Below are 20,019 nucleotides of genomic sequence, written 5' to 3' on the forward strand. Positions count from 1 at the left end.
TCCAATTTTCCCCCTGTAATTTTTTTTTTGATTTACCCCCTGTAAAAAAATTGTTTTGATTTACCCCCTAATAGGCCAAACAAAAACGAAAATTTCTTGAAAAAAAAAACCGGTTTTTGTTTGGCATATTAGGGGGTAAATCAAAACAAAAAAATTTACAGGGGGGTAAACAAAAAAAAAATTACAGGGGAAAACTGGAAATGACCTATATTACAGATATAAATGTATAAATGACATGTTACGTAAAAGAAACATTGTTATGATTGCGATAAAAGAATATCTTTAAAAACTACAATTTTCGCAAAGTCTCCAATTATGATCAATGTCATTCATAATGGCATTGAAAACAACCATTCTGCATGATTTAACTTCTCAATAGATTCGACGTCTTCATTGGAAATTTGGACTGATAATTCCTCTTTAATAACCTTTGGAACTGGATTATCTTCATTTATTTCTGCTGGTAATTCTGGAAGATCATAATCCATGACATCTTTACCATGTTGCTTCAATAGCTCATTTAAATCCCTCAATAACATGTTAATCAAGCTTGGTCCCACGATATTTACTAATCTTTTTTCAGAAGATTTAAAGTCTAATCTTTAAAATTATTTTTTACTCATGTTTGTTACTAATATTTTTTTCAAGTATTTAAAGTTCAATCTTTAATATTATTATTTTTTGCTAACGTTTGTTACTAATTTTTTTTAGAGGATTTAAAGTTCAATCTTTAACATGATTTTTTGCTCACTTTTGTTACTAATCTTTTTTTTAGAGGATTTAAAGTCCAATCTTTAACAATATTATTTTTTGCTCACGTTTGTTACTAATTTTTTTACAGGATTTAAAGTCCAATCTTTAACATGATTTTTTGCTCACGTTTGTTACTAATCTTTTTTTTAGAGGATTTAAAGTCCAATCTTTAACAATATTTTTTGCTCACGTTTGTTACTAATCTTTTTTTAGAGGATTTAAAATCAATCTTTACCATTATTTTTTGCTCACGTTGTTGGAACAAAATGTGTTTAACAAAGAACCTTAAAGAGTTTTGATGATAACAAGGTATTAAAAATTGTAAATTGGACTAGCTAATATTTGTTCAAGTGTACAGGACCACAGTTAAAAAGTTACATCATTAATTGGTTCTGAATGAGCAAATAAAGAGCAAAAGAAAATGAAGCTTAGACGCTTCTGAAGGCAATACGCTCCTGAAGACTGAAAGCGCTCCTGAAGTCAAGCTGCTTCTGAAGAAAGTAAAGCGCTCCTGAAGTCAAGCTGCTCCTGAAGAGAGTAAAGCGCTCCTGAAGAAATGGTGCTCCTGAAGATTACCGCTTCTGAAGACAAGAGGTCCAAAAGCCACATCATCAGAAGCTGCGTTATCAGAAGCTGCATCATCAGAAGCTGCCTCATCAGAAGTCATTTCACCAGAAGCTGAAGATCAACTGGATTTGCAAAAGATTCAAAGATTGAAGAATCAACACTGCAAAAGCTGTCTATTGGATTCGAAAACATAGCAGAAAATTAGTGGAACATTGCAACGGTCATTTCAAAGGTGTTTGAAGGCATGTGCTTGCAATTTTGGACGAAAGCGTTGACATTGTACTTCTGTACGAATTGTACAACCACGTTCTCCACTACTCTGTTTTGTGTCCACGCTACAAGACAAGAAAACAGCTCCAGAATACGGCTTCGCCTGCATAGATGTTCCTTTGGATAAGGAATGGATTTCAAATTTGTTCTTCATAGGACAACAACCAAATCAGGCAAAATATCATTGGTAAAAGATCAAGCTTCAACAACGACTCTTTGATGTGCTGGCAATTTCACAACGTCTCTTTCACACCTCTATATAAAGGAGTGAAGACTTAGAGAATTGGTAATGCAAGAACGCTGAACGAAAGACTCACAACATTTTTACAAGTGCCAAACCTCTGCTGATAATATTACAGGGGGTAAACCCGGAAATGACCTATATTACAGTGGGTAAAACACTATTAACCCTAAACAAAATAATATTGTCAAGACATATCACAAAATTATTTTTGAACTCAACATATTTTAGTTTACCTGCATATAAAATTATGATTAAATAATAATCATTTATTGTTTATTCTAATAGTAATTAGTAACATCATAATATACTAGTTAATAGGTCTTTACCCCCTGTAATATAGGTCATTTCCGGTTTTCCCCCTGCAAATTTTTTTTTATTCACCCCCTGTAATTTTTTTTATTGACCCCCCTAATAGGCCAAACAAAAACCAATTTTTTTTTTTTAGGAAATTTTCGTTTTTGTTTGGCCTATTAGGGGGTAAATCAAAACAAATTTTTTTACAGAGGGGTAAATAAAAAAAATTACAGGAGGGAAACCGGAAATGACCTATATTACAGGGAGTAAAAACCTATTAACCCTTAATATTACATGTAATCTTATTAAATGTGTGTGGACAACCAACTCATTAAACACTCTTCAAGAAAAGTGTAACATGCCAAAAACACTCTCTCTTTATTTTATTATAAGTCATTTTACAATATTAGTGTTTCATTAATATATTTTTCTATTATACAATATCAGTGTACCATCTATCACTTATTATTATCTCTTCTTTCAATTATTTTAATCTCTTTTCTCATATCATTAATAAGCGATATTCTTTTTTGACAATGATAAGAGATAATTCAATAAAACCACTCTTAATTTGAGTAACCACTCTTAATTTGAGTAATTTCTCCTTTTAATATAAAATTAACTACATTTTTTAATATGCGAGAAAATGTAAAAATGACTCACAATAAAATACGAAAGAAGTACCAACAATTAATTAGTCAAAATGAAAAAGAATTTAGACCCTTAACCGCATGTTTGGATAGATACTAATCATTATAAACCACTAGACTCTAACCCGTACGATGTACGGGTTTTGTAGAGTTTCTTATATAAACATCAAAGTGACTATATTATTAATTTTAGAGTTACATTCAAAGTTATAGAAACAATGAAATTAAGTGATGTTTGAGAGTGATCGACATGCAAAATCTCAAAAAAGAAAATTATAACATTAGTTTGCATCAACAAAAATGAACATGGAATAAAAGTCATAAATTAAATTATGTGAAATTAATCAAACATGAAAATAAACACATTAAAAATGAGTGTTAGTGGCTTAAAAAAAAGGCCTTTAAGATTACATATCCATTTTAGAAGCAACTATATTTCAATAAAAATGTCAGTGGTCTAGTGGTAAAAGCTCTAAGGTGTTGTTATGGGTAGTTGGTTCAATTCCTTGCAAAACAATTTTTAAAAAATATATTTAGACCCGCCAAAAAGGGCGGGATTAGGGTTAATTAAGGTTGATTGGAGAATATCTAACATATATATATATATATATATTAAGATATTTGTTCCTTTATTAAAATGAAAAAGATTCGTTAGGATTTTTATAGAATTTTTCAAGCATGTGATAGTTTTTTTTTTTTTGTTTTTTTTAAGGAATGTGATAGTTTTTTGTTTCTTTTGTTTTTAGGGAGGTATGTGATAGTTTTATTTTCACGGGATATACCACGTAATAATTTGATTTATTTTTAATTTAGAAAATTATTGATTTACATTATGTCAACGTGTGGAAAGACGGGCATTCACATAGCCGTCTTTTCGTTTTTTTATTACGCTAACACATATAGATTATGAACGATATTTTATATAAAAAAGTTTATATAGATTAAAATTATAAGCATAAATATTTATGAATTTTAAATGTAACAAACAAAATTGTTTAAGGTATAGTTTGAATAACAAAAGTCAGTCTAAAATCCTCTATTGTTTATAAATATAGTACAAATATATCATTAATAATTGTAACCAAAAAATATATCATTAATAAGTGTACTACAACTTGTCAAAAAAAAAGTCCACAGAAACAATAGATATATACAAACGATGACACAACAGGATATGAATAAAAAGCTTATCAGCGAGGAGAAATATTAGGGATTGCTGCATTTTAGAAGGAATTTATTAGTTTAAATTGGTGCGCTGCATTTTAGATGGAATTTTTTTTTTGAAGTATGCATTTTAGATAGAATTTGTTAGGTTAAATTGCTGCTAATCTAATGCAGAATTTTAAAGGGAAATTATTAGGTTAAGTTGCTGCAGACCTAATAAAATTAGTAAATAAGGATAAATGAGGATAAAAAAGGCATGAAATTGGTGGGCATGAAATTGGTGCGATGCATTTTTTTAGATGGAATTTGTTATCTTAAATAATTGCAAACCTAAAAGTGTAGAAAATATTTGATTCAAAAAAAAAAGGAGGATAGGAATGAAATTTGTTAGGTTAAAAAATAAGGATTCGGCTGGCCAAAATTATAGCAAACTTGATAACAAAATTCGGCTGGCATTAAGTAAGATGATCAATGACCAAAATTGAATGGCGCCTAAATGTGCTAGATCTAATGGCTCAGAAAAGTGGAGGGAAAAATGTGGGGAAAATATTAGGGCAACAATAGCTTGAGGGGTTAAGCTTTAGTAAGTTAGGGTAGAAAATATTTGCTTCATAAAAAAAAAAGGCAAGAGGATAGGAATAAAATTGGTGCGATGCATTTTTTTAGATGGAATTTGATATGTTAAATAATTGCAAACCTAAAAGTGTAGAAAATATTTGATTCAAAAAAAAAGGAGGATATGAATGAAATTTGTTAGGTTAAAAAGTAAGGATTCGGTTGGCCAAAATTATAGCAAACTTGATAACAAAATTCGGCTGGCATTAAGTAAGATGATCAATGGCTAAAATTGAATGGCGCCTAAATGTGCAAGATCCAATGGCTCAGAAAAGTGGAGGGAAAGGGGGGGGGGGGGGGGGATATTAGGGCAACAATAGCTTGAGGGGTTAAGCTTTAGTAAGTTAGGGTAGAAAATATTTGCTTCATTAAAATAAAATGGGTAAGAGCATAGGAATAAAATTGGTGCGATGCATTTTTTTAGATGGAATTTGTTATGTTAAATAATTGCAAACCTAAAAGTGTAGAAAATATTTGATTAAAAAAAAAAAGGAGGATAGGAATGAAATTTGTTAGGTTAAAAAATAAGGATTCGGCTGGCCAAAATTATAGAAAACTTTATAACAAAATTCGGCAGGCATTAAGTAAGATGATCAATGGCCAAAATTGAATGGCGCCTAAATGTGCTAGATCCAATGGCTCAGAAAAGTGGAGGAAAAAATGTGGGGAAAATATTAGGGCAACAATAGCTTGAGGGGTTAAGCTTTAGTAAGTTAGGGTAGAAAATATTTGCTTCATAAAAAAAAGGCAAGAGGATAGAAATAAAATTGGTGCGATGCATTTTTTTAGATGGAATTTGTTATGTTAAATAATTGCAAACCTAAAAGTGTAGAAAATATTTGATTCAAAAAAAAAAGGAGGATATGAATGAAATTTGTTAAGTTAAAAAATAAGGATTCGGCTGGCCAAAATTATAGCAAACTTGATAAAAAAATTCGGCTGACATTAAGTAATATGATCAATGACTAAAATTGAATGGCGCCTAAATGTGCAAGATCCAATGGCTCAGAAAAGTGGAGGGAAAAATGGGGGGAAAATATTAGGGCAACAATAGCTTGAGGGGTTAAGCTTTAGTAAGTTAGGGTAGAAAATATTTGCTTCATAAAAAAAAGGCAAGAGGATAGGAATAAAATTGGTGCGATGCATTTTTTTAGATGAAATTTGATATGTAAAATAATTGCAAACCTAAAAGTGTAGAAAATATTTGATTCAAAAAAAAACAGGAGGATATGAATGAAATTTGTTAGGTTAAAAAGTAAGGATTCGGTTGGCCAAAATTATAGCAAACTTGATAACAAAATTCGGCTGGCATTAAGTAAGATGATCAATGGCTAAAATTGAATGGCGCCTAAATGTGCAAGATCCAATGACTCAGAAAAGTGAAGGGAAAAATGGGGGGAAAATATTAGGGCAACAATAGCTTGAAGGGTTAAGCTTTAGTAATTAAGATTGTACCACCTGAATAACAAGCATATAAAACGCTGTGCCTCTCCGTATCTAACTAACTCCTGAATTAAAAATAAATAAAAAAAACTCCCGAATAACAAATCCTTAATAATATACGCACAAAAAAAAAAAAAAAAAACATTAAGAACAAAAGAAAGGAAAAAAAATATAAAAACGTCGACAGCAGGGTTCGAACCTGCGCGGGCGTAGCCCAACAGATTTCAAGTCTGTCTCCTTAACCACTCGGACATATCGACTTGTTGTTGATTTCTTTTAGTGGTTATGAATATAACTAAATAATCTTTGAGTCGCACATCAAAATAAAAAATAATCTGACGGTCCAAAAAACGTTATTATATTCATATATTGGCATTTTGAGTTGACATGTCAAATCTGTCGGCATACTCTATTGTCCATTACCACAAGCAAGTAATGCGAAAAAAAAAAATAACATCACAAATTGGTGGCGAATAAAGACGTGACTGTTTAATACTTTGTTTATTGTTTAAAATTAAATTGGAATAAACCTTGGATGTGGTATCCTAATTCTTTCTCTCTTCAATTAACTTTTGAGTAACTGAAATATACACAATACTTTAAATTATTTTCAATTAATAATCAAGTTAGCTCCTTAATTAATTTTAAATAGCAGATTGATAGTTCAAGAATTAACTTAATTGATTAAACATGGGGGCAAACCACTATTTTAAGTTTTGAAAGTGTAATTCTTTGTCACATTGATCGTTACAACAACAACAAAGCTTTATCATACTAGGTGGGATCGACTACATTTACCAGTCATATTGATCATTAATTCAGATAAAAATTTACTAGTTATATCTTGAACAATTCGGTTTGTTAGTTATTTTAGTTATGAGTTTTTCTATCTTTTGCACAGTTTAAGAAGTTTAAAATAGAAATTTTGTATTGGTCCTTAAGAAAAGAAATTTTGTATTGGAACTTGAACATTTAATATTAGATATAATTTTTTTGAATAAATAATTGTTGTTTTTCAAGAAAAAGTTATTATTATTATTAGTTGTTTTAACATGTGCAATTTTGTATTGGAAACTATAATTGTCAGCTAGGAATGACAAATGGATCGTTGGTGTGTTTTGTTTTTTTCATATCAAATTGACGACTCGCGATAAAATAGCATTTTCCAATTGTCGGCTAATGTGTCTCTTAGAATATTTCATTTTTATTAAAAAAAAATGGTCCGCCTTTTTTTTTTGGACCAAAACAAATGGTCCACTTAATATGATCATTTAAGCAGTTTTGAATTTTTGGTTAATATTGAAAAACTAATGTTATCCACCGACAAATAATGGATAATTTATGCTTGAACAATGTCATTAATAAAGCTCACGAGTCACATGCTTCTTTTTTAGGGGAAAGTTTACATTTTTTTTTCTCCTGTTTTTTTAAATAAAACATAAACTTAGTCTCCTCAATTTAGATCTGAACAGAAATTTCAATTCTCTTGTTTCACAATTGTCACTATTTTATATTTTATATTTTAGCACTCTTATCTACGACCTACTTGTGTACGTAATTTTTATACCGGCGACCTACTTTTGTACGTAATTTTTATACCATGTTATTTTTATTAATGATGTGAAGCTTTTTCTGAAAAAATAAATAAATAAATTATACCGACCATGAGCTCCACTATATATATATATATATATATATATATATATATATATATATATATATATATATATATATATATATAGGGATTTGCTAGAACACACCCATTAGTTTTTATGTGGGAGTGTTTTAGCAAGCTACACCTTAAGGTGTATTTAACTACTTTTTAGTTCTAACTTGCTAAAACACACCTTCTAAAAAATAAGTGGGTGTATCCTAGCAAATGCCTATAGGAGTTGCTAACATACAGCCACTTATTTTTTAGAAGGTGTGTTTTAGCAACATTCACCTTAAGGTGTATTTAACAACTTTTTAGTTATATCTTTGCTAAAACACACCTTAATAAAAACTAGTGGGTGTATCCTAGCAAACCCCATATATATATATATATATATATATATATATATATTTTCAGTTTACTTGGTTGAATATATAAACTTTACTTTTATAGAAAGACAAAACTTAGATTCATTTTTTTATGAATTTTTCGTTTGATTCTTAATTAAAAATAGATTTTTTTAGTTATAACAAATTTTGAAAAAGTGATAGATTTGAGGAAACTAGGGTTAGTTTATTTAAGAACCATACAAAAATCATCTAAGAAAATGCACAGAAGTTTTATCCGATCTATAGTCCAAATCAACAATGTCACACCATGGAATATAATTTCACATCATTAACTAATATGATTTGCCATAAAAACAGCTTAAAACAGTGTTGTGAGGGAAAATACCAAAACTCCTTGTAAAATCTCAAATTTAGAAATAGGAGTGCTAAAATCTTGTTTCAGTCAAAATAAGGAGATAAAAACCTATAATCGTACACAATTTGTCTTGGATGAAGAGTTAGGATTAAGGAACATGTTTTTGCGTGGGTGGGAGGAAGGGGGAAGCGTGGAAGGGGCAGAGGAGATTGTGGGTGTGGGAGGAAGAGTTGTTAGAGGAGTGTTGGAAACTACTATCTGATGTTTCTTTGCAGCCTACTTCTTCCGATGGGTGGCAGTGGCTTTTGGATCCCATTGGGGGATACCCACAGATATCTCCAAGCCAAACAAATTGTTACGTATCAGATATGAAACTCCTAGCACCAGACAAGAATTTGCACCAAGTATAATGGTCATGCATTTATCCGGTTCAGGGCGACCTTTGCTTTGCTTCATCTATGTGGAACATAAGCTGCAGATACACAGGTAGAATATTACTAGAGAACAAATGTGAGGAATAGAAAACCATTCAAATGATGGAAAATTCAAACGTTAAAAATTGTATACCTTGGTTCCAATGATGGAGAAATAAACACAAAATTAGACAGAACAATGAAAAATAATATCAACATTAAAAGAAACAACATCAAAATGAAGTATGAATTCCATACCATGCTCCATGCAGATAAGATAGGTAGGCGAAAGAAAACAAAAGCCAGACAATGGACATTCCTCTCACATTGAAATTGAAGAAAGCCCTCATCAAATGGGCCATAAGTGTAAAAATTACAAAGACAAGTGTAAGAACGGGTAAATTTCCTCGAAAATTCCTCCACTGAACATCTGAGACATCCTTTACACATAACAAACAGAATAGGAAATGCAATTAATCAGCAATAAAATGCAAAAGCAATCATACTAAGTGCTAGAATACTTACAAACAAATTGTCATAAGGATAGAAAGAGCACAATCATACATTGAGGTGATTAGGTATGAGCCATCCCGGGCGTAAACCGAATAGTTGTTTGTAGTGATCTACGACGATAAATAAAAAGCAAATTACACAATGTTTGTCAATTAAGCCATATCTACAGAAACAGGTTATGGGGCCCGTTTGGATTGGGCTTATTTAGAGCTTATGCAAATAAATAAGCTTTTATGTACTATTCATAAATTTGTAAATGTAGTTTATGAAAATACAATACAATTTTTGCATAAGTTGGTTTGCATAAGCTCAAAATAAAGCTAATCCACACAGGGTCATGGGGAAATTTGAAAGAAGAAACATACCGCGAGAGAGTTCAATGGAGCGTCTCACTACAAGAAATGTTGCATTTTGCCAGGGGCAGAAGCCCTGGCAAAATGCAGAAAGCCTTGGCAAAAGGACGTTTGCCAGGAGTTTTGCCAGGAGCAGAATACCTAGCAAATCCGCTCATCGCAAATGACCCTGCCAGGGCTTTAGCTCCTGGCAAATGCGCTCCTGGCAAAGGCCCTGGCAAAGGCCCTGGCAACTTTTCTGACGCGTGCAGACAGCCCTGACCCACTTTTCAGAGATCAAATCAAACGCTGCCAGGAGCTTTGCCAGGGGTTAACCCCTGGCAAAATGCGTACGATTTTTAAAAAAAAAAAAACGTTTTTAAATTGTTTCAAAAATCAAAATATTAAAATTTAATAATTAAAATAATTTTAAAGTTGTAGAACATTTATAAATTATCATTCAATACAACAGCAAAACAAAACTCTAAACATTTATAAATTTCATACCTCAATTTCAAGATCATCACACTCTCTCACCAATCTCTCTCCACATAAGAAAACAAACACACCAATACATTACAATCAAAATTTCTGATTACATTAACAAAAACCAACTTTAAGTCTTTTTAAAATAATTTAGCCATCTAAAGAAGAAAAAAATAAAATATGTATGTAGCTAACATCTTCGAGTAGATAAATTTTTTGAAAGAAAAAAAAAATATTAATCCAACTAAGACAGCCAAACCATGCATTTCACTCTTTGGCAATTAGCCAAGATACCGAATTAGAAAATTGAGTGATACAGAAAAACAAAGATTGAGAAAACACAATGCATTCAAGAGAGCTAACCTTAAATTTATTCAATGCAGTACTGATGACAAAATTTCCATAAGGATCCGTAAGGAGCCTTGTTACATTAAGATCATTTAGCAATTCTATAATGATGCAGGAAGATATATCCACTCCTGAATCATGCAAAAACTTTTCCACTACATTACTGCCATATTTATTGCAGGAAAGAGATACAAATTGCTGCTGAAGCTGGTGGTGTAGGTTGCCTGAGACTGTTGGTATTTTCAGAGATAATAGATGTTGAATCACATAGTTGCTGCAAGATGAAAAAACAAAACACAATGAAGATTAGTAAAGTTGGCTATATTGGCTAGAAAGAAAATAACTAAATGCCTGTAAAAACAAACCCGTAACAATCTTCAGCTAATAGTGGAGCATGAAGTATGATTTCATGAATCAGAAGATTCTTACCGTAATAGGCAGCAACGACCCTAGCTTATGCCACGTTCTTAGAACAAACTCTTTCAACATTCTTCAAACCGCGAGACTAACATGCATTTTCACTTTAACCCCTGCAAATAGAGAGCAAATATTTGAAGCTAGCACTTGAGGAAAAGAAATAAATTCAATGATCCTATATAGTGCTTACTACAATTACAATGTTCCCCTAAAATTAATAATTTATAGCAGCAAAAAATGAATTACCTAGGGAAGAGTCATAGTTACTAAGTTTGAAGAGTCACGTCAGTAAGAAATAAGAAATCATTCTTAGATGAAGCAGTCTTTAAAAACTATTAGAGAACAAGGCTAATAGTAGATTATGAAAACATGAAGTCAGTGAATATTGAAGCACTTTAAAAAGGTTAAGAAAGGAACTTTGCGCAGGAAAGTGTACATCTTGTGCCCAAAATTGTGTCTCTTAAAGTATGAGTCTGAATTTGTGAAGAATTTGGAAGATATCAAAATGGCTTGTTGCTTAACTATCTAAGGCTCACTAGGTGATTAAAGTAGACATAAGAGGATTAGCAGTTTATGACAGTAAGCTCCATTAATTAGGAGGGCCACTAAGCAACTATAATTTTGTAAACCAATTAATCAACTTCCAAGAGGGCAGCCACATGCTATAACTTTAAGCTGTAGAGTAAGACTTCAAGCATGGTTAAAGCATCTCAACACCATGATTCACAACACACCAAAATAATGCAGGAGCTGATCCACACCAGAAAAAGAAAAACATTCATCTATCAAAAAACATTGCATACTAGCCACCATTGTATGCTCAGGTTGGTCCCAAAACCTTCAGAAAAATTGTCGATTCTTGTATATATCATAATAATAAATCATTATTACTTTTATAAAATATGAAAGTTTAAAAAATACATAACAATTCAACCTTATCATTGAAGATTTCATAGTTAACTTTACAATATTAGCAGCAAAAGGAAAATTGGTATACAAAAATTTGTATTTTCTATATCATTTCAATTCAGAAACTACAGTTTACAAATAGATTTACAAGTGAATTAACCAAGTTATCACAAGTTCACAACAACAACAACAACAACAACAGTGATTCAATGATTTCACAGCAACAAATATGTTATTAATAGTCTCAATTGCATATTCAATCACAATTGAAGTTATGAAAAAATCCCAAATCAACAACCCTAAATAATGAGATTTTTAGATCGGTACCTTCATAGTTGTTTAATTGCTGTTGGAAGCAAAAATCGGTTGATTCTTGATTGTCTCTTACTCCTTCATGGTCGGCAGCGGCTGGGTAGAGAGAGGTTGAAACATAAAAATGAGTGAGTTGAAAGTGCAAAAAAGAGTTGAGGGTATGCAATAAAAAAAAACTCAGGGGGTTTATAAACGAAGAGAAATAGAAAAGTGAAAGCTCTAAGTAAGCAAGCTAAATAATAGATGGCTTACATGAACAAAGAGAACACAACATTGAAGCTGCAAACTCCGGCGTGGTGGCTAACTACACGCGGCGGGAGAAAAATGGGTCAGCAAAAAGTTCCTCTTTTGGGGAAACAGAAGGGACCAATGGAAAGCCCTCGTCGAGGGGATGAAGAAAACGGTCTCACTTTGTTTGATCGGTGAAAAGGACGCTCAAAATGGAACCAAAAATGGTGGTAGGTGGTGTGGTTGTGTGAAGGAAGAAGAAAGGATGGTACGCTTGGTGTGTGTTTGCTTTGCACATGGTTGTGTTCTTGGAGAGAGAACAAGTGATAAAAGAAAAGAAAGAAAAGCTTGTGACGTGTCTATATTCGTATGGAACACAATATAGAATTAGGTCCCACATTTTCTAAAGTCATTTTGCCAGGGGCACCCCTGGCATTCCTCCTGGCAAATTTGCCAGGAGTTCTTGCTCCTGGCATACTTCCCTAGCAAAATGCAACATTTCTAGTAGTGTCTGATGATGATAACATAGAAAATGAATGCATAAGTGACGAGAAGAAAGAACTCTTTCTGCTTCCAGGGTGCACTCTTCCAGTTATTCTTGTTCATTACAATATACTGTAATCAACAACTCAATTCTAGTAACAATTATTTGAAGTTTATGAATGAAAATGTAACAATTATTATGATGTGCATACAAAGTGAACAGTAATGTAAAATGAATGAAATTAATGACATTGTTATGATCCAAATATAAGTGCAAAACCATTACAGACATCCAACAACATAATCACGCAATACTAAAAAGTATGGATTGCAGTGTCAATAGCGCTGCTTAGAACGCCCAATAAAAAAAGTTGGAGAGGAAAAAAGGGAGAGAAGGAACACCTGTCGAGAGATGAACAACTCCGGTTGAGTGCAGTTGATTCCGATACTACCGATCCACGCAGAACTGAGGAGCAGGAGAAAGACGGACCATGATTCACTGCAGTTATAAATTTGACAAAGTCACATAGTCAAACAAAAGACAGCCATTCGATCTAATCAACGGTACAGATTCACCGTCTTTATCTTTTTCCTTTAAACCACAACACAGGTACTGGAAACTCGGGTGTGGTTATGGTGCATAAGCCATAACTTATGCACCAAGCATAAGCCTGCATTAGTCCAGCCCATTATGCACCTAGCCCAACAGAATTACTTCCTACACCTCAAAGAAAGACAGGTGAAGAAAGCAAACAAACCAAAACAGAGCATGCGTTTTCTCTCCATTTCCAACTTCAACCACCACCGGTAACAAACTTTCACCACCGGAAACCGTCTTCGTGACTGTCGTTCAACTCGTCACCGTCGTTCAACTCAACAACACTGTCGTTCACCACCGCATTCACCATAACAGCATTCACGTCGGAAACCGCATTCATCACCACTGCAAATCACGTCGGAAACAAACTTCCATCACCGGAAATCGCATTCACCGCTTCTGTTAACGGAACCAAACACATCACAACTCAACTTTAGGGTATGTATCTATCTATCTATCTCTTTTTCGTTTTCGATAGATCAGATCTGTATGTATCTCTTTTCTAATTATTATCTATCTATCTCTTTTTCGTTTTTGATAGATCAGATCTGTATGTATCTCTTTTCTAATTATTTATTGTTAGCGATAGAGATCAGATTAGTTGCAACATTCAAAATTCTTAGCTGCTGCTCATCATTCATTTATGCGCTTCTTGCATTTTCATAATATAAGGAAAAACTTTTTGATTTCTTGTTCTTGTTCTTATTTTGTTCAAAAATTTAAAAGATCCATGTTTTTTTATGCCAAAACCAATATGCTGTGTAAATGGTTTTTGCAAGTTTTACTCTGAAACCATTTTGCTGTGTAAATGGTTTTACTTTGGTTCTTTTCCAAAACATTTGTAGATCTGTTTTATATGCAAATGATAATTGTTATAGTTGAGAATACATAACAAAATTAAGGAATCTGATACACAATGCATTTATATACACCAAAATGGTAGCATGATAAATCTTTGGTAAAAATTGTAGCATATTTATATGTTCTGTTGCAGATGGATACGTATGTCTCAACTTCTTTGCTGCCCTGTGCTTGAAACTCTACCATACTTAGCTTTCAATTTTGTGTTTAAACTTCTGTTATCAAGTCTAATATTGGTAGAATTTTAGTGTTTATGATATGACGCTTACTATATACCACTTTAAATGCATTCTAACCATTGACCGGTAAAATTTATCGCTCTTTTTACTTCTGTCACTCACAAATACAATATTTGAAAGGATCTAGCTGCAAGTTTCTGATCATGTGCTTGTGATTTGAAACCATTTTAGACCCAAAGATAAAATTCTTGCATTAGATTTGGTTTTACTCCTCTGTGAGCGTCTGTGTTACTTACACGATAAGAAGTGTAAAGTACCCTGTGAGGAGGATCTCCCAAAAATTGATAGGAAGTGTGTTGTAGGACACTCTAGATAGCAGCTCCTATTCAAAATTTGCACGTAGAGTGAAACCAAGACAATATTTTCCTGCCCTGTAATTGTGATTTAAAAATGTGGTTGTGTGTTAATTTTCGGCCGATGCACTGGTTTTCTTTCAATGCTTTTGCCACATTTCAATTACTTGCTCCATCCTTATGAAGCCTGACACTAATATGTTTGGTTTTATTGTATGTGCGTATGAACTATTTGAATATAACAAAAAATTCATTATTGTTATTTTTGTTAGGAAAAAATACACAAGAGCCAGAAATATAAGTGAAAATAAGATGTAATATGGACATAGAGATTTAGAAGCAATACACCACAATGCAATTTGTTAGAACTTTGTTAAACTCTAAAAACTATGCCAAAACCATTAAATGTATTTAATGGTTTTCTTTGATCATGCAGGTGAAGAAAAAGGAGCAGAAAACAAGAAAGTCTAAGGGTAAAGAAAAGAAGCATAAAAAAAAGAAACAACAAAATGTTGCACAAGATTCTGATGAAGGAAGTTCAAATGATGAAAATTATGGGAAGAATGGCAAGGCTGCAAAAACTATGGATTTGAGAATTGGAATATGTTCATCAATATTAAGCAACTCAAGCAATTGCAAAAGAAACTATGTGGAGAAGGCAGCAACTTCATACTATGAAGAATTGATTCAAAAGTTAGCACGTTAATGTTTTTTTTTATTGAATTTCTGGATTTCTAGATTAGTGTTAAGTTTCTTGTTAATATTTGTATCAAGTTTATGAATTTCTGGATTTGTATCAAGTTTATGGTGAAACAAACTTAGGGGTATGGAATACTGAAACCATAAATATGGTTTAATTGTTTTGATAGTTAGGTGTTTCTTTTTATAGTATCTATCATATTATACTGTTCATCTTATTTAATTTTTGGCCCAATAATGTTCAATTTAATTTAATTTTACTAAAATTAGGGGTATGGAATACTGAAACCATAAGTACGGTTAAATGGTTTTGATATTGTTCTATGTGAAACCAAAATAACTGCCTAATGGTTTTAAATGAAATTATTAATTTGTTTTAAACAATTTATCTTCTAGAAAAAGAAAACATACTTTTGCTTTATTTTATGTTTGTTTTTCGTGGTAAACCTCTCGAGTTTCTACGAAAAGTGACATAATCAGTTGGTTGTGTCTTTTTATAGTATTTATCATAGTATACCGTTCATTTTATTTAATTTTTGGCCCAAGAATGTTCAATTTTATTAAAATTAGTTTTCAAAGTAACCACTTAATAGTACACATTTTGATAGTTTTCAATGTGAAACCAAAATAATTGTCTAATGGTTTTGTAATAAAAAAAAAGTGATAAACATTAAAATCATTATTAAGTAACCACTTAATAGTACACACTTATAACCTATTAAATAATTGTCAAATGGTAAATAAAATAAAAGAATAGTGAAAATTATTATTGATAAATGGTTTTAAATAAAAACTATCACTGAAACCATAAGTATGGTTCAATGGTTTTGATAGTGTTCTATGCGAAACCAAACTAACTGTCTAATGACTTTGTAACAACCTATAATAATGAATATGTAACAACAAAGAATGTGAATGTTATAATTTCCAATAACAAGTGCTCCACAACAAGTGCTCCTAAAAGAATAGTGAAAATTATTATTGATAAATGGTTTTAAATAAAAACTATTGTTGAAACCATAAGTATGGTTTAATGGTTTTGATAGTGTTCTTTGTGAAACCAAACTAATTGTCTAATGGTTTTGTAACAACCTATAAGCATCAATATCAAAATAAAGAATGTTATAAAGAATGTGAAATGTATAGTTTTCATTACATCATATCAAAATATTCCCAATAAAATCTAGTACAAACTTATAATAGTACAAACTAATCATAATCCAAAATATGTCTGTTGTTAAAAATTGAACATTATAGGTTCAGAACTATACAACGCATAAAAGAAAATTCAATTCATAAAACCATAAATCCTTCCAAAATACTAATCCGCCATAACCCTAAAAGCACCTTCACCACCCTAAGCACGTTCACCTCGAATCCGACGAGCAAGCTGAATGTCCTCTGGAATCTCAGATCCGTCTATAACAACAATATCAAAAACAAAAATTACAAATTAAATAAACCAAAGAGGAACAAGATTTCACACAAACTCAATTATGAAACTAATTAACAATATTTACCTTGAAATCTTGAGCAATTTCACGGACAAGACGCTGAAATGGAAGCTTGCAGATCAAAAGCTCAGTACTCTTCTGGAACTTAATTCATGAATTTGATGCTGTCACAACACCTTGAGTGGATGTACAAATCCCATTCTCCTCGATGTCACCAGTTGAGTTCATGCTAATTGGAACCTTATCATTTGCAACAATTACACACTTACATAATATTTAGCCTTAACCAATTCAAAGTTATACACAGAGTCAATGAATGTTTGGCCATACTCATAAGTTCCTTCCCTCCAATTTGGTATTTTCTCTAGCACGTTATTGTCTTTAAAGCTATCACTCATAAGCCAAATACCAAATTCAAAACTACCAACAACAATAAAATCATTTCCAAAATTGGAAGCATGATGTGGGAAGCATATGCCTCCAGGATTGTAATAACACACACTTGTAGATATGGGTAAACACCACAAGAACTATCAGTGACAATAGCAAATGGATCATATGAAAACACAGAAGTTCCAACAGTGGCACGAAAAATGACATGCTTCCTTTGTAGCTAATTGTAGACCCATGACATGCTTCCTTTGAGAGTGCTCATTTGAAGCTTCTGAACCAAACAATTTATCCTTCTGCAGTAGAGTTTGGATCATAGAACTTGCAAGATGGAAAGGTTGAGCTAACGTGCAACAGTTTATAGTGACTATACTGAAATGAAGCCAAAAACCATAATAGGAAACATACAAGACCCTTCCATACAAATTAATCAGAGAGCACATTTTATCACTATCTACCGCATGAAGACCAAGCTTGTCCTCAAGATTGTAGAAGGTATTCCAACATTCCCAATCACATGATTCAGCTCTAGAGAAGCAATTAAACATCAATTTATATAAAGGGAAAGTTGAAATCAACCCAAAATGAGTCACTTTGCCAAAAATGTGATTTCCCTCCTCACTTACTTCATATTTGTACCCGGCTTTCTTATTCATCTGATAAGAAACATAGAAGTCTTTACGAACGGTTATGAAACATAGAAGTGATAGCATTTGGACAACTCATATTCTTATTCATCTGCCTAAGTTGGATCAACAAAATTGGAAGACAAGAAAGATACACATAAATCTGCTTTTTGTTCCAGCTATTACGGATCTCACTGTAAATAACATCAATCGAAGGCCCTAGTATGGAAAAGAAATGAAACCACTACTACAGATCACAGGGTGGTTGTGAGATTAACAATATGCTTACTAAAACATATCCTTAGATAATTAAGAATTTACTATTCTTTCAACTACTACAATAATTAACTATTTCTAATGCTTTATTATTCAAGAATGTTTCACAAACAGGTGCTTCAACAACAATTTATTTAAGAAAATAAAAAGGCATTAGTGATAGTTTAAAAAGTAAAGGGTGCATACCCGAGAAATGAGATCATCTGCAAGAGCCAAATGAGTTCTGCAGAATTTGCATATATAGGACCTGCCCTCCAGCTCCACGACAAAGATTCTTCCCATTTTCTCACTGTAAATAACATCAATCGAAAATTAACAACAACGAAAACCTAAAAATCATAAACCGCAAATTCAAAATTCCTAAAAATTATGAATCCGAAATTCAAATTCAAAACTCTGAAAACCTAAAAAATTAGGGGAAAACGAAATTACCGAAGTGCGACGGTTCCAGGATGGTAACAGTGAGGTTTTTTGACTCCTCCAGTAGTAGGAGCAGATTTCCTAGCAGCCTGAACAAAAAAAGCAATGAAATCAATCGAAAAATTCAAATCAAAGAAAACAAAACCCTAACATCGAGAAAACAGAAAACAAATCAGTTACAGCGGTGAACGGTGGTTACCTTGGTGGCGAGCTGCTTCCTTGGAGTCGGCGCAATCCAGCCGTGAATCAACCGAAAAACGATGTCGGAGTTACGGAAATGAGTCAAAATATTAAAGAAAGTAACATGCAAAATCGATTTTCACTGTTGATCGGATCGCACAGAATAAAATTACAAGATCAAATGAAAAAATCGATAAAAAGATGAAAATTAACTGAACGATGAAAAACAGAAGGATCTAAACAGATCGAAAGAATGGAAAGATTCGATTTGCATGAAGAAATTGGATCTGAGATTTGAATTTACCTTGGAAGAAGAAAAGTTGATGTAGCAGAAATCGCAAAGACAGATAGAGAAGGGTGAAGAATGCTTTGCAGCAACGCGGAATAGGAATTGTGGGGTATGAGTTGAGAACCACAAGATAATTACACGTGTCCAATTATCTGATGGTTGTGATTAACTTATGCATGGTGCATAAGTTATGGCTTATGCACCATAACTTTTGCCCTGGAAACTCACGCTGTCAATTAACAGCAACGAAAGGTTATCCGATGCGACGTCGTCGTCAAACTCTGAAAATTCTGGTGAGCTTGTTTGCGTGCGTTGTAACGTTAGAGATCGCCACTCCCAAACCGTTAGTTTCCTCTGCGGCTTAATCACTGCTCCCATTGAAAAATCTTTCCACGTTTTTCATTCTTCTCTTCTCCCAAACCTGACAACGTCCCTCACTCTCTCTCAATAATCAGTTTATTTGTTTTTAATTCGTATGCTAGGTTTTGAAATTGTAACAAAGATTGAAATTGTGTCACGGTTGAGACAATTTGTGACTGCTAAATCCAGATCCGGCGATGGTGGTTTTTACTCCTTATTTACTCTGCTGTGAGTTTAAAGTGGAAAAGTTAGAGAAGGATGAATCTGCACCGTTGATTAGATCAGATGGCTCTATTTTGCTTGACTTTGTTAATTATCTGACTGCATGGAATCATGAGTAAACATCCTCTCCATTTATTATTCTCTCCATTTCATTCATTTGGAGAGATATAAACACAAAAAATTTCGAAAAACTAAAAAATAATTAATGATGGTGGGACCCACTTAATAGTAGGATCCACTATCTATTTTATGTGTCTATCTCTCTCCAAATTGTATACTCAATTTATTATACGAGGATCTTTACCCTGGAAT

The 20,019-nt window shown here is 32.5% G+C and overlaps 1 protein-coding gene, 2 long non-coding RNA genes and 1 other non-coding gene across 4 annotated transcripts; 1 reads left to right on the top strand and 3 right to left on the bottom strand.

Annotated features, from left to right (window-relative positions):
- Window positions 1–6,178: 6,178 nt before the first annotated feature.
- TRNAS-UGA (transfer RNA serine (anticodon UGA)) lies at window positions 6,179–6,260 on the bottom strand. Its single transcript has one exon. It is a non-coding gene; the product is annotated as a tRNA-Ser (tRNA).
- A 2,002-nt stretch (window positions 6,261–8,262) lies between these two features.
- LOC146940862 (uncharacterized) lies at window positions 8,263–19,791 on the bottom strand. The gene is made up of 7 exons (XM_085754640.1): window positions 19,354–19,791; window positions 13,203–13,299; window positions 12,827–12,932; window positions 9,651–9,671; window positions 9,337–9,395; window positions 9,031–9,212; window positions 8,263–8,831 (listed from the first exon to the last, which is right to left on the bottom strand). Exons 3-7 carry the CDS (start codon window positions 12,921–12,923, stop codon window positions 8,816–8,818), a joined length of 375 nt encoding a protein of 124 aa, XP_085610766.1. The 5' UTR covers window positions 12,924–12,932; window positions 13,203–13,299; window positions 19,354–19,791; the 3' UTR covers window positions 8,263–8,815.
- Window positions 10,092–12,645, bottom strand: LOC146940863 (uncharacterized). Its single transcript, XR_015032178.1, has 4 exons — window positions 12,342–12,645; window positions 12,105–12,185; window positions 10,881–10,981; window positions 10,092–10,725 (listed from the first exon to the last, which is right to left on the bottom strand). It is a non-coding gene; the product is annotated as an uncharacterized LOC146940863 (long non-coding RNA).
- On the top strand, window positions 13,470–15,713 carry LOC146940864 (uncharacterized). Its single transcript, XR_015033507.1, has 2 exons — window positions 13,470–13,836; window positions 15,228–15,713. It is a non-coding gene; the product is annotated as an uncharacterized LOC146940864 (long non-coding RNA).
- Window positions 19,792–20,019: the final 228 nt, after the last annotated feature.

This window comes from Medicago sativa, chromosome 3 (genome assembly GCF_051527215.1).
Source record: "Medicago sativa cultivar Bolivia chromosome 3, Bolivia_mono, whole genome shotgun sequence".
Taxonomy (NCBI): domain Eukaryota; kingdom Viridiplantae; phylum Streptophyta; class Magnoliopsida; order Fabales; family Fabaceae; genus Medicago; species Medicago sativa.

Bases quoted from the DNA above. Each gene is read 5' to 3' on its own strand.
- LOC146940862 (XM_085754640.1), bottom strand. From the start codon at position 12,923: ATGAACAAGAATAACTGGAAGAGTGCACCCTGGAAGCAGAAAGAGTTC. The intron at 9,396-9,650 runs GTATGTTTCTTC...TTATCGTCGTAG, and splicing joins CTCCATTGAACTCTCTCGCG to ATCACTACAAACAACTATTC. The intron at 9,213-9,336 runs GTATGATTGTGC...TTATGTGTAAAG, and splicing joins TCATACCTAATCACCTCAAT to GATGTCTCAGATGTTCAGTG.